The 15,267-nt window shown below is 40.8% G+C and overlaps 1 protein-coding gene across 1 annotated transcript in view; it reads left to right on the top strand.

Moving 5' to 3' along the window:
* Positions 1-13,268, top strand: part of nbeaa (neurobeachin a) — an 84,218-nt gene extending 70,950 nt beyond the window's left edge. The window contains 22 exon segments of the mRNA XM_034550860.1: positions 431-539; positions 649-815; positions 2,580-2,704; positions 2,793-2,942; positions 3,369-3,506; positions 3,627-3,761; positions 4,134-4,236; positions 4,340-4,455; positions 5,764-5,876; positions 6,202-6,342; positions 6,455-6,574; positions 6,916-7,068; positions 7,200-7,364; positions 7,737-7,826; positions 8,464-8,656; positions 9,436-9,507; positions 9,766-9,921; positions 10,217-10,387; positions 10,502-10,603; positions 10,731-10,927; positions 11,279-11,430; positions 11,586-13,268. Coding sequence (XP_034406751.1) covers positions 431-539; positions 649-815; positions 2,580-2,704; positions 2,793-2,942; positions 3,369-3,506; positions 3,627-3,761; positions 4,134-4,236; positions 4,340-4,455; positions 5,764-5,876; positions 6,202-6,342; positions 6,455-6,574; positions 6,916-7,068; positions 7,200-7,364; positions 7,737-7,826; positions 8,464-8,656; positions 9,436-9,507; positions 9,766-9,921; positions 10,217-10,387; positions 10,502-10,603; positions 10,731-10,927; positions 11,279-11,430; positions 11,586-11,676 — 2,959 coding nt within the window. The 3' untranslated portion in view covers positions 11,677-13,268.
* Positions 13,269-15,267: the final 1,999 nt, after the last annotated feature.

Here is a 15,267-nt window from a genome sequence, read left to right as displayed (position 1 = left end):
ATTTCCATATTAACATCAACACTGCTATCAGCACTTAGCGTCTACAGGTAATAGGTAATGGGCCAGCCCTCACGATAGCCGTGCAAAGATAAGCACACAATGCCATGTGGGTTCATTAGGAAGTCAAATCATGTGCATAAACGCCTATTTACAGTGCCTGTTTTACTCCAAAATGCATTGTACAAAACTGAAGTACAACTCAAAAAATATAAATATGCATCCAAAAAAGGAAGCTACATTTTAAACATTTTGTTTACCCATACACACACAAGCTCCAGCAGCAGATGGACCTGTCTTATTGGTATCATTTAGAAAAGGTTGCCACATTGATGGAAACTTGCTGACATTCCCTGTCGTTGAGAATTAGATTTTTTTAGTAAATGGTTTCTATTGCCTGTAATGTTTGTCACTCTCTTCAATCTCTCACCAGACTTCTGTGCCACGCCATGAAGGATCATATTGTGCGTGTTGCCAATGAAGCAGAGTTCATCCTGAACAGACAGAGGGCAGAGGATGTACACAAACATGCAGAATTTGAGGTAATATGATATATGTGATACATATAAGCCTGCAGGTGAAAAGTCACATGAAGTGTCTAACGTGTAATGCTCATTGTTGTTACTGATTTTACTTCCCTCCCTCCTGCAGTCTAACTGTGCTCAGTACGCTGCGGACCGGAGAGAGGAGGAGAAAATGTGTGATCACCTCATCAGCGCCGCCAAGCACAGAGATCATGTGACCGCTAACCAGCTGAAACAGAAGATCCTCAACATCCTGACCAATAAGCACGGAGCGTGGGGGACAATGTCACAGAGGTGAGGGGGAGATGCGTGGCACTTCCTGTCACATTATGCTCTGGGACATTTTTAGATTGTTGTTTGGATGTCATTTGAGAGCAGACGTCATATCGGCTGAGTACACATGGAGCGCTTCTTGCTTATGAGAAAATGTCATCAGTATGTTTAGTGATTATGAAGTCAGCACCGTCCATCACATCCATCACTACTAATATCATTACCAGTGTACATTATTGCTGTATTTGTGTGAAAGTAGGATCATTTACACACCATACATTCATGAAGCCAGTAGAGTAGCATGAGCTTTACATCACAGACTCAGAAAATCAGATTTCTGTTTCCAGATCGTGGATATGATTAGTGCTGAAATAAAGACTTATATAAAAGATTACATGCTTCGTGTAAAGCAGGCATCATGAAGCAATTAGGTCTAATTTAAAGTAATGTATCGTACATCAACTTCAGCACACATAGACACCTGAATTCTAACATGGTTGCTGCCTTGTAGCTGTTTAGGACTAATCTCCTTATTTAGCTTACTCACAGACACATTCATTTAATGATTGCTTGTTATCCAGATCTGTCACCAGACTTGGTAAGGACATGTAATTTAATTTGAGGGCATATGCCATGCGGCATCTGAGGCCTGTCTTCTTCATGTCACTGTTGATTAAGTAAATTGTATGGAACAATGAATATGCTGCACCTTTTGCACTCAGATTTTTTTTTTTTATTGCTTCTGAAGTGCTCTGGCATTGATTCTATTTTGTTTTGTGTACATTAGCATATCATTCTTAATAAGAATTCAAACATTCTTCAGAAATCACCGTGACGCTATAGAGAGCTTTTCATTGACATTCAGTTGCTACGGCAATAGCTTAGGTCCAAGTTTACTTCATGGCTAACGTTAACCATCTCTCTCAATAATATTACATTTTATTGTAAGGCCAATCACTAAATTTGATATGCATAATTCTGGGCCTTTTTACCAGTTCTTGTTCATTTGTTAGTCAATGAACTAGGTTAGTATTTTGGATTTGTTTAGCTAACGTTCGGCAACAATATCTGCAAGAATTTGGAGATAAAACCGTTAACATTGGTTAGAAATGATCATTGTGAAGGTGTAAAAGAATTAGACAGGGAGCTGTGTTGGTGAACGTTATAGGCTCTCTATCACTTAATTGCTGTTATAACCTATGTGTGTGCTTGCTAATAATATAAATGACTTGCATGAATGTAAATCACTGAGGCAAATTGAAGGCATTAGTGTACGATCAAGTCCTAATTAAGAATGTTTACCTTTCTCTCACAGACCGTGTCATTAAGTCCAGACGGTTATTATTAGAGCCGTTAATACATTTATCAGGATATATTTGCAGTCTGGTCAGCGATAATAGTTTGGTAATATCTTGAGTTAAGCTCTGTGTAACTGCTGGACAAAGCCATGATCTATTTGGATACCAATAACAAGGAAAACAAACAGGCATATTTAGTTAAAAAAATGTGTCAACATCACATAATGTGTTGTGTTTTCTAGAAAAGACAACACAACCAAGAGCAACCAAGCCGGAGTTGGGAATGTTTGCCAAACTCACCCCTATGTTCAACTGCCACCCTTTTACCCAATAAAGATGAATTTTTTGACTGTAGAAAATGTGTCCTTTAATTTGCTAGCGTAGATTTCAAATGTAACTTCAGCTTTTACTGGAAAAAGTCCCAAAAACCTTGTGTCCCCCACCAATGAAATGACTCATCTGTGTTCCTCTTCTTTTATGTCTTTAGCCACTTACATGACTTCTGGCGTCTAGACTACTGGGAGGACGACCTGAGGAGGAGGAGAAGATTTGTGCGAAATGCCTCTGGATCCACTCACGCCGACATGTCAATCAAAGCTCTGGAGGAATACGGTCAGGAATGTGTACAAATGTAAACATATTGTACATTACAAATGATCTGCTTTTTGCATAAACTCAATTAAAAACACACTTAAAATAGGTACAGATGAAGACGAGGAGGGGCTTAAGTCTAAGAAAACTTACCGCAGCCAATCAGTGGTCACGCAGAACCCAGAGGCGGAGTTAATGCTGGAGGGAGATGATGACGCTGTCAGCCTGCTGCAGGAAAAAGAGATTGATAACCTCGCTGGTAAGATGCACTCGCATGAAGACACACACACAGTCAACCGTGCTACAGTTCAATTGAACAGTAAAGTTTCTATGGCTCTTGTTTTTAGTACGTTTCCGTCCAAGACTTTTTACCTCCAAAGGCAAGTCATTTGAAAGTTTTGCAGCTGCACTAACCATTCAGCTGATTTATCTGACTCAAGAAGAATTAATCATAATTTAATAAAAAGTGACCAAATACTTTATTTAATCCAGCGGTTCCTCTCTGACGTCTGACACAGCTAATAGTACGCAAAGTAGAAGAAGCAAATAAACTAACATGAAACTACTCGATTACCGATTGTGGGCTTATTAATTATCTGTTGTGTGTGATGATTACTGTTGGGTACCGTGAGCCCATCGGTGCTATGAAAGTAGTAATACCTAACTAATACATGTGTCTCCCCAGGCCCAGTGGTTCTGAGTACTCCAGCTCAGTTGGTGGCTCCGGTGGTGGTGGCCCGAGGCACTCTGTCCATCACTACTACTGAGATCTACTTTGAGGTGGATGAAGAGGATCCTACATTCAAGACGACTGATCCTCAAGTAAGGGCAAGCTGTCTTCCTTTATTACAGAGAAAAGTTAGCTTTTGTACTTTCTGTTTTTCACTCAGTGATCCAATTAATTTGTAGGTATTTCTTTATGTTAAAATATCTTTTTCAACGTGTGTCAAACCTCGACAGGTACTGGCCTATTCAGAGGGTCTGCATGGGAAATGGATGTTCAGTGAGATCCGGGCTGTGTTCTCCAGGCGCTACCTGCTGCAGAATACCGGACTAGAGGTCTTCATGGCCAACAGAAGTAAGTCTGCAGATTTCCTTTTAGCATTATTGAGATGTCTAGAAAAACAGTCAAACGTTTAGAACTAGATATCCAATTGATGTTTAAAATGTGTCTCTTTGCAAAAAGTATTGAGTAAAACATATAATGAAGGACATTAGAATAGCATCATTGTTATCCCTAGTATTATTACACTGATTTTTTCAATCTGTGTTACCGTTCAAACGAAGAGCACTAACACTGCCTGGGCTCTAGACTTACAGTATATTTAGCCACCCATATTAATATCACCACTATGAAGTATTGTGAAAGCTGTTTGATACCAGTTCAACATTAGTTGTCATGGTGATTTATTATGTCTATTGACTATATATTGTCTGCTCCTCTCTCCAGCTTCTGTGATGTTTAACTTCCCTGACCAGTCCACAGTCAAACGTGTGGTCTACAGTCTCCCACGGGTTGGGGTAGGAACGAGTTACGGCCTGCCACAGGCCAGGTAGGTGGAGGGTATAAACAGCTGTTGCACCACTATGGTGTATTAGAGAGGTCTTTCTTCCTGCTTTGATAAAAAGGAACTTCAGTGTGTATGTTGTTCCCAGGCGGATTTCCTTGGCCACCCCTCGTCAGCTCTTCAAGTCATCCAACATGACTCAGCGCTGGCAGAGGAGAGAGATCTCCAACTTTGAGTACCTCATGTTCCTCAACACGATTGCAGGTGAAGTCCACATTCAATCACATTCCAGGAGCTCTCATTGTCTTTTACTGTGGGCCTCTAAATAATGTATGAACAGTAAGTGGTCAAACACACAACCCTGTCGAATGTAGCCATCTTTGTTCTCAGACCAAACCAATAATTAGTAGAGAGAATGTTTCCTGTTTCCTGTTTCCTCATTGTGTCTCTTTCCACTGTGTGATGTTGACATTTTCTGTGACGATTTTACTAATGTGACCTCATCTGGTTGCTCTGACAGTTCTTGTTGTTCTGTGTTGTTCAAAAATAACTGCACAGCCAGAACTTTCTCTCCATGGTCATGAATAGATAGCCAATGTATAAAAATACATACTCGAAGAGCCCAGATAAAGAACCTGCAAGATTTTAATAAGACCTTTGTTAACTGCAGTTTGCATAACAACAGTCACCTGTGTGACCTTCAATACATTAAAGCAGACATATTGACCAGTTGGTGAGGAATTGAAAATAATTACCGTACTGCAGCTGAATAAAACAATATGTCATAATATATTGTGATATATGTATGTAATAGAAACACAGAATAAGCTTAAAATACACATCTACTGTAGCTGAATGACAACCACTGCTAATGTCTTTAAACGCCTGTACATATGCGGACACAAGGCAGTTTGTCAACAGCTTGTGCTTTTACGCCTTTAATGTCTTTAATCACACTAACATAAAACCTTGGTCTACGTAATTGTAACGCCGGTCTAGCACCTAATCTTTGCTCGCATCAGGAAGTTAGTCTCATTAATTAGATGTTTTAGCCTTATTTTTGAGGCTTGGCGGTTTTGAAGCCGGAACATTGGGAGCAAAAGCTTTAGGTTGCAGTTTACAGGTGACATATTGTAGCATGTATTACAGTTACTAAGAGGAACTTTTAACTGGCTATGAAACAGTCTAAATGTATTACTGATGACTTTATCTGACCTGCATCAGAAAACAAGATCAGATATATCACTTCACTATCAGAGTGAAGAGTGGCTATATGTATATATATATATATATATATATATATATATATATATATAGATATATAGAGTTATTCTTGATGTTTGTCATCGTTGTCACAGGGTCGGATTTCACATTAAATTAGATGAAATCATGCAGGTTCACCAGAATCTCTTTCAGCCTCCAGCAGGGGACCGCCACCATTTGTTAGTGTAAAACACAAACTAATATAGTAATGCACAGAACAATGATAACATCATATGGGACCATCTTGTGACACAGCTATAATGGAATAATGTTTTTTTTCCTTCTTCCATCCATCTCCTTTCTCTGCAGGGAGGACGTACAATGATTTGAACCAGTACCCCATCTTCCCCTGGGTCTTGACCAACTACGATTCAGAGGAGCTCGACCTCACTCTACCTGGCAACTTCAGAGACCTCTCCAAGGTTAGAGCACTGACATACAGCACTAGTTCCAGTGAATTACATGTATGCTACAAAGAAGATGCTATAAACCCAATCAGAGGGTGAAAGTCATTGTTAGATTTTCAACAATTAGAGTAAGAACAAATCGAAGCCCCATAATAACACCATGGATATAATTCCTTGCCTCCCCTCGTCCTAGGAGGAACAGAACGAGTATGAGCTTGTTGGTTTTATTGTCTATGTGTTGACTGTTTTAAAGATGTATGACATGCTCTCTGAAACCAATGTATGATTTTCTTGTGTCCTCGTTGACGTAAACCAATGATTTCTCTTTGGTTTCTGCCAGCCAATCGGTGCCCTGAATCCCAAGCGAGCAGCGTTTTATGCAGAACGCTACGAGACGTGGGATGACGACAGCACGCCTTCTCACCACTATACAACCCTGTACTCCACAGCTCAATCAACACTGATGTGGATGCTCAGAATAGTAAGCACCTGCTGAACACACATTTACAGACTTTAACCTTCAGAGAGCCGCTCGAGCATACGACAGAGACCCGAGGCTTCTGTATTCAATGAGTTTGTCTGTGTGTCTGCAGGAGCCCTTTACAACCTTTTTCCTCAACGCCAACGATAACAAGTTTGACCATCCGGAAAGAGCCTTCTCGGGCATTGGCTGCTCGTGGAGGAACTGCCAGAGGGACACGGCTGATGTCAAGGTAACTATTCCTGATGGGACGAAGGAACGTCCTACTGAAGAGATAAGTTAAGATCAGTGTAAAACAATTAAGTATTGGGAAAAACAACTGAAAAAACAATAACAGGAAGCACTGAAAATAGTTTTCTTTTAGCTAATCCGGTTAAAAAGTTTTGAGGAAAACCTAATGTTGATATTAAGCTTAGTTTTAATTTGAAGATATCTAAATGTATGAGGTGTGAAGACATTCACACATCCCCTGGATCTCAACCTGAGGGTCAGAGTTGTGTGTTGTAAAATCTACTAATTTCAGTAGTCATATTTTTGTTAAAGTGTAAAATGTGTTTCTGTCGTGTCTATCAGGAGCTGATCCCAGAGTTCTACTACTTGCCTGAGATGTTCGTTAACAGTAATGAGTACGAGCTCGGGGTGCGTGATGATGGAGTTTCTGCATGTGACGTGGAGCTTCCCTCCTGGGCCAAGAAACCTGAAGACTTTGTCCGCATTAACCGGATGGTGAGAGACAAAGTCTTTTCTAGAATATGAAAAAGCTACAAGAACGGTTTGTTCTTTCTGTTGATGTCTTTTAGAGAGACACTGATGTGTGTTGGATCTTGCCCTTCCTCTCTCTCCGTTACCTCCACCAGGCGTTGGAGAGCGAGTTTGTGTCGTGCCAGCTTCACCAGTGGATCGATCTAATATTTGGCTACAAGCAGCGAGGGCCAGAAGCAGTTCGATCTCTCAACGTGTTCAACTTCTTGTCCTATGAGGGAGCAATCAACCTAGACAATGCAGATGCTTCGCAACGTGAGGTTGGTTTCCATGACAACGCATCGACGATGCATGCAGAAATCTCCCTCCATGAGTTTCTCCGCGATAGAGAATGCTGTCTTCTCGATCATGTGGTGGCATCAGGTTGATGTCAAATGTAAAGCTCTGAGATAAATAGTTTCTAGATGATTACTCATTCTGTCAGAGAAAATAGTCAAAATTCATGGAAGAAGTTCAGAAAGCATACACAAAAGACAATGCATATTTAGGGAAAACAGAGGAAACGGGAAGGTAAATGGGGGGGTGAGAGGGGCATATGTGGCTTTCCTAAACTTGTTTTTTTGTTCCTCCAAAGTGCGTGACCTTCCTCTTCCTCTCCTCTGTTAACCCCGTCTCTGTCTCTCCGACTGTAGGTGATTGAGTCCCAGATTCAGGCGTGTGGTCAGATCCCCTCCCAGCTGCTGATCGAGCCACACCCACCTCGCTCCTCCGCTATGCACCTGGTGAGAATACCTTGATGTACAGTATATGCTTGAAAGAAAGCACATACATATTAGACCTCAGCTCAAGAGCTACTGAAGTACACAACAGAAATATACAGACCTATTTGTTGCATGTTGTGTAAGTAAATGTTATACCATTGAGAGGTTGTTTTTAAGAACATAGTTTTTCGCAGGTTGAGGTTTATTTTTCCTATTTATAAACGCATGTTATCCCAATATACCAATTGGAAAATGTTATTAAATACAGGTTTATGTAATTATGTTTTTTCAAAGCAAGTTCTTCCCTGGCGTTAGCCTCTCTGTCATCCCTGCTACCCTCAGCAGAACAAGGCCTCTGTCTCCAGATCAAAGCCATCCATGTCAACCCAAACCTGTCAGTCCTCTGAACCCTGAACCAACCAGTGCCTCCACCTCCTCTCCTATAGGCCTAGAGCCCCCCTCAGTGTGTGTACCTGCTCTGACCCTGTACTCCCACTAATAGACCTTTTCCCTCCCTCCCCTCCCTCCGTCCCATCTGTTCTGTCTCTCCCTCTACCTCCGTCTCCATTGCCCTCCTCCTCTCTCCCCCGACCTTCCCTCCCCGCTCTGCGCTGCTCTTCCTCTCTGTCCCTCTCTCTTTCTCTGTCTGTCTCACCAGTGTTTCCTTCCCCAGAGCCCGCTGATGTTTAAGGATCAGATGCAGCAGGATGTCATCATGGTGCTCAAGTTCCCCTCCAACTCCCCTGTCACTCACGTCGCAGCCAACACACTCCCCCACCTCAGCATACCAGCAGCCGTCACCGTCACATGTAGCCGGCTGTTTGCCGTCAACCGCTGGCATAACACAGTCGGTGAGTGCATGATAAAAAGAATCATCTCGAAATGGAAATGGTTGTTACACGTTTACAAGTTACATGATGAAGAACAGAGCATGACATTACATTATCTTAACAGTATACAGTATTATTATGTAAATTAGCAACATTCTGACAATAGCGAAACTGCACTATTGCAATCGTTTGATTATACAGTAACATACAAAGTTCATAATAAAAATTAATCAGCCGCAATTTTGATATTTTATATTAATTAATTAATGTATCAAGGATGTTGGTTCCATGTCACTTTAGGCTCTGAGAAATTGTAATGAGCATTTTTTACAATTGTGTACATTTTATAAAATACATAATTAAAGGATTGATTAGAAATATAGTATTTTCATATAAATCACATAATTAAAATGTTATCATTAGCTATGAAATCAAGACTCCGGGAGCCTGTAGTGAAATGTTAGTTAATTTAGATTGTATTATATTAGTGTTTACTTTTATTTTGTCCACATGTTGACATGGAAATATGAGTCAATCAAATCCTTAATTAACCTTTAACAACCTCATTTGCACAGTGGAGTAGGTTTAATAAATTGTGGTAATGTAATTATGGAGGGTCATAAGGCAGCTCAAGTGACTTTTTTTATTGAGGCAATTAGTTGTTTTTTTTACATAATCCTGCATCAGAGCTTTCATCAGAGCCCTTGACCAGGGGGATTATATGAGAGGCATTTATCCTCCTCCGTTTTATTATGTGTGTATGTATGACTCTCTGTATGTTCGACCCTTATATCCTTCAGGCCTCCGTGGAGCTCCAGGATACTCCCTCGAGCAGGCTCATCATCTACCCATTGAGATGGACCCTCTTATAGGTCAGTGCACACAAATCTCTGCAGCAGACTTAATTTGCCTTATAGTTTTACATAATTGTAATACTAAGGAAACAAGTAATGGGACTTAAATCAACACATCACATGATACACTGGGGATTTATGTGGTTGAGACGCGGGCTGCACAACTAACCTGAGAGGTGAAAGATCAGGAAAGGTTGGAGTTAATGTGATAGCTTGTGAAGCATATGCATTTGTTTGCCCTTATTAACCAACTGACTTCTTTGTGCTCCCCTGTAGCAAACAACTCAGGCGTGAACAAGCGTCAGATCACTGACCTTGTGGACCAGAGCATCCAAATCAACACGCACTGTTTTGTGGTTACTGCCGACAACCGCTACATCCTGGTCTGCGGCTTCTGGGACAAGAGCTTCCGTGTTTACTCCACTGAAACTGGTGTGTTTTCTATTATTTATGAGACACGTTAAGCATTGAGGACAGTCTAAATGTACTTTTAGCTGGCAGTTGTTTTTGCGTACTCCTTGTTAAGGCTGTAATTTGTGATTCTGTCACAGTTTGAAAGTGGACCAAGAAGACCATTTAAATTAATCTAGGGATATTTAGAATGCTCTTCATTTTTTTTGTCACGCTGCTCGGCTTACAGAACATTTCTGTATTCATCAGTCCAGAGGTTTAGTGACACTCTAGTCACTAACCTGCTTGATTAACTTGTGCATCTTCCTCTCCACAGGAAAACTGACCCAGATAGTTTTTGGCCACTGGGATGTAGTGACGTGTCTGGCCAGATCAGAGTCCTACATCGGCGGAGACTGCTACATCGTGTCAGGCTCCAGGGATGCCACTCTTCTTCTGTGGTACTGGAGTGGACGACACCACATTATTGGGGACAACCCCAACAACAGTGAGTGGTGACATGGTGGAAACAACATGTGTGAATGTTCACCTCAGTTCCTAGTTCATAAAACGATACAGCTCCCGGAGGTTTATGGTGTTTCTAACTTAGTGTTTCTTTCAGGTGACTATCCTGCTCCCAGGGCAGTACTGACAGGACATGACCACGAGGTGGTGTGTGTGTCTGTCTGTGCAGAGCTAGGATTGGTCATCAGTGGGGCTAAAGGTTTGTGTGTCTTAATACATCTATCTGTGCCTTGGAGACATTTCAATTTTCATTTAGGCTAACTTCACCAAAACCAAACATGTACAGAAAAGATTCTTCTATATCTTGCTTTGGTCTTGTTCCTCAGAGGGCCCGTGCCTGGTCCACACCATCACAGGGGACCTGCTGAGGGCCCTGGAGGGGCCAGAGCTGTGTCAGCGGCCTCGCATCATCTCAGTGTCCAGCGAGGGCCACTGCATCATTAACTATGAGAGAGGCCGCTTCTGCAACTTCAGCATAAATGGAAAACTGTTGGCACAAATGGAGGTCAATGATTCCATACGGGTAAGGCTGTAGGAGTTAATAATGTATATTCATGCATCGATAAATGGTAACTGGACTTGCATTGATACACTGCCATTCTAGTCTTCGACTTCAAAGAGCTTTACACTACATCGATATGAACCCATTCACATACAGACTCTCATACAAAGGGCCATCCTAGGGGTTTGAGGTTCAGAATCTTGCCCAAGGACAATTCCACATGCAGGCCATGGATCGACCGCTGATTAGTGGATGGTCTGCTCTACCTACTGAGCCACATACTTAAATTATACCCATATTTACTCATAAACAACAACACACTGTTGCTCTTGTGCCTCTATTGACTGCTCTTTCCTCTTCTTCCGCCTCCAGGCGATCCTGTTGAGCAGCGACGGACAGAACTTGGTGACAGGAGGTGATAATGGAGTTGTGGAAGTGTGGCAGGCATGTGACTTCAAACAGCTTTACATCTACCCAGGCTGTGACGCAGGCATCCGTGCCATGGACCTCTCGCATGACCAGAGGTAAAACAGACAATTATCAATAATGGGGTCGTTATTTACCCCAAACCTCAGATGATGTCCCAGGGAAATGTACAATGATTGAAGCCTGAACAAATAAGTATTTTACGTGTATAGTTTGGTGTGCAGATGTGATATTCTGTGTGCTCTGCCCTCAGGACTCTCATCACTGGCATGGCATCTGGCAGCATTGTGGCGTTCAACATAGACTTCAACCGCTGGCACTACGAACACCAGAACAGGTACTGAGGTGGACAGCGTGAGGATGAAGAGAGGAGAGAAGAACAAGACGGAGAAGAGGTGAAGCATTCTGCTGTGTATCTGCAAAGTAGGGAAACTAAAGGTACCGGGAGGAAGGAAAAACAAGGACCGGACCATAGGCTCTAGTCCCTTGTTGAAGTTTGCTTGATTTGAGGATGCGGCAGCGCTGGTGGAAATAACTTCCTGTGTGCATATGTGTATGTGCACACGTGTGTAGCCACAGACACATAATATCCAGAAGATACACACCAAAACCTGCAAATATAATAGACCGCAGAATGGGGAAAAAGAGCAAGTCAAGTAGACCTTGTAGAGGTCGATCACACCCGTTCCACTCACAGGACTGGTGCAGTTTCTGTTCCTGGTGCGCTTAATGCTTCACAGACAAAGAACTGAGTTTGGTTTTCCCTTATATTCTTTGTATTACTTCTTTATCAATATTGTTTTATACTTGTTGTTTGAGGGGAGTTTAGTCTGGGAATTATTGGGTGGACTATAAATTAAGACTCCTTCAATGTGTCTCAACTGATTAGAAATGGTCAGAAATTATTCAGCCCCACCCACTGCTTTAAAAAAAAAAGAAAAAAACGGTGCTATTGGCTTGATCTTAAAATTCACCCTTAAAAAAATGCCTGGGGTTATCATTTTATTTGATTGTATCTTATTTCATTTTATCTTATTTTATTTTATTTTATAATGTTAATTAAGACAACATTTCTTTCACCCGCAGCAGGGTTAAATCTAATTATTATGTAAATAAGGCTCTGCTTCCTTCAGAGTCTACACATGTTCTTTCACTACACAAACTGCGCTTATCACCTTTAATTTATTAATGACTTGCTGTATGTAAAATATTGTGTAATAATTATTATAATGTTGACGAGACTGATGATAATAACGGCAGTGTCAAGGATGGTGATGGTTTTTCCAGAGATGGTAATGATAAAGAGATCTGGCCAGTGCCACCAAGGATGACCAACACAAGACTGACAGGATTTCCTTTGTATATTTGGTGACTGTTTTGTCAAATATGTACATAAAGTCTTGGTTCAAGCTTGGTGGGAGACTTAATCAGCTGAATAAGACTGAAAGCGCAAAGGAAACATTCACTTACCCACATTTGTTGATTATTTAAAAGAAGAGAATCAAATCAATGTAAAAGTTTGTTTTGTATTTGCACTTTGCACCAATCACATATCATTATTTATTAGCTTGGTTCTTTCCGGTCGGCTGCCATTTTGTTTAGGTCCATTTCCCCTTCGGGATTATTTGTGCATTGATGTTTGTATTTAAAGCGTTGAGCTCATGTGTGATTATTAGGTTTTACAACCTCACAGTTGTAAGCAATATCATGATTCTGTAGCTGATAGAGGTGGGAAGGAGGGAGGAGAGGGGATGACATGTGAGATGTACTGTATGTGTGAAGCCATCTTGATCAAATGCGCACATGCACATACTCTATTGACAGGTTCAACTTACGTATCCAAAAAAAGGTTAAATATTTTTGGATCTATGAAACCCTAAAAACTATTGTATTCATGTTTTATTGCAAAGATGTAAAATATGACATGTGTGAGTTGAAAAAAAAAAAATCATGATAAGAAAAATAAAATATGCAAAGAATTTGATGACTTGACTCACATATTTTGTTTAATTAAAAGGTTTTCTTTTTGCTTCAAGGCAGTCGCGCTGCACAGAGAGTAAGATACACCAAGGACGACTTATTGTGGCATTCACAATTCATGAGACTGCGTCTAAAAGGAACCTGCCTTCATCCAATGATTTAAAGAGAGTTAAAATGTCGCACTTAGTTCAACATTATTGAAGTACCTGCCTTGCTGCTTTTTTTCATTTCATTGTCTGTTTATGGGGGTCATATTCTGCAGCACTTCCTAAATACAGAGATTTAGAAATGTTAGTTTCATAAAGATCCATTTCCAGCACTAGCTGCATGACTTTTCCACCTGAAGTCTCCATGAAACAACTTCAGTTCCCTTGAGAAGCTCAATTAAAACTGTAAAGTTTCAGCTGCGATTCTTCATATTTGAATGTGTCACAGGTTGTTGTCGACTTGTTGTTCTCAGGATACATTCCTTACAAGCATTAAAAGAGAGAATCAGTATATTGTGTAAGATAGAAGGAACAAAAGTCAGATTAGAGACACAAAGTATACAGTAGTACACTAAAGCATGCAAGGAAAGGTCAAGTATCCATATAAGTATAAAGACACAGGTCACCCAAGTTGGAAAATATTTGAATCTTCTTTGTATTTTCCCTCTATAATGTATCTGTGTTTGCAGGACTAGAACTGAAAATAAGAGCTCCAATATAACAAAACAACTCAATCAGGCGGTTCGATCTGCACAGTTATTCTTTATCATCACGACTAATACAATGAGTTGACTTCCTGGTTAACTTAAAAACAGACAGTTAGTGACTATTTCAAACTTTGAATCGTTGTCTACATTGAACCAAACATGTTATGGAGATCACAACCTACATACTGATGTGCATACAGATGTATGTGTGACAAAGATGAATTCACTTTTTTTTCTAATAATGTGTTTTGAGTGTGGTGTATTTTTATTGCAAACTACGTCTCACAGGATTAAAACAAAACTGATGTCATACGACCATCACTGTAGCTTCAGCTTGGAATACAAACGAGTCTCAACAGCTGCACAAAGCTCTTACGCTTCAGTAACCATGGAGACGGCAATCAGACGCCACATGAGCTGACAGTCAAGAGAGGGCAATCCGTTACGCTGGAAGACCTGTCTGTCAGGGCCAGAATTTCATCTTGTTAGGATCCCTCTGACTTGCTCTGTAGCTGAAGTTTGAGGTCGACTGCCTGTCTGAGACACAAATATAATTTCTTTCTCACCTTTACATCTACGGCAGGATGTCGTTTCCCCAGGAGACTTTTGAAACAATTTGCTCTGTGTTCAGTTTTTTATGGTATCTCAGCTTTTTTTTATTATGGTAACAAAAATGTTACAGCATCCCATAGCCTTACTGAACAACAGAGACACAATCATGCATTCCTGTACACAGTAATGGTCTTTAATATTGTTATGTTATTCTGATTTGCAATGTAGTCTACATACATTATGAGACATGCTGTACACACCTGTAAGATATATCATTGTTCCACAGTAAATATGACAAGTGACAGTGCAAGAAATTCATTTTACAAAAATGAAGAAAGATAATAGCTCCTCATTATGCTTTTTGTCTGCTGAATGGAAACTGGTTCCTCAGGTTAATTTGTCTTCGTTGTTTTATAAGGCTCAGAAAGGTTCAGTCAGTCTCACTCCTCAAGACCTCTCCGTCGCATGTGAGCTTTATTCACCCTGTGCTTATGGAATTTGCATGGACACACCTGACTCACCGGACCATCGGGATTAGAAGATACATGCGTTGGGTGTAACGCCATGCTGTCCCCTTCCTTGGAGCTGACAAAGGGTTTTTTGTGTTGATATGTCGCATGTCACATGTCGCATGCGTTCCTGCTGTCAGCAGCAGGAAAGTACAAGGAACATACACGTGGACATCATTCAGTATGCCCATGTGTCTCCC

This window comes from Cyclopterus lumpus, chromosome 14, assembly GCF_009769545.1.
Source record: "Cyclopterus lumpus isolate fCycLum1 chromosome 14, fCycLum1.pri, whole genome shotgun sequence".
NCBI classification, from domain to species: Eukaryota; Metazoa; Chordata; class Actinopteri; order Perciformes; family Cyclopteridae; genus Cyclopterus; species Cyclopterus lumpus.
The sequence above is the reverse complement of the archived record's forward strand: the minus strand, read 5'-3'. Positions and strand labels throughout refer to the sequence as shown.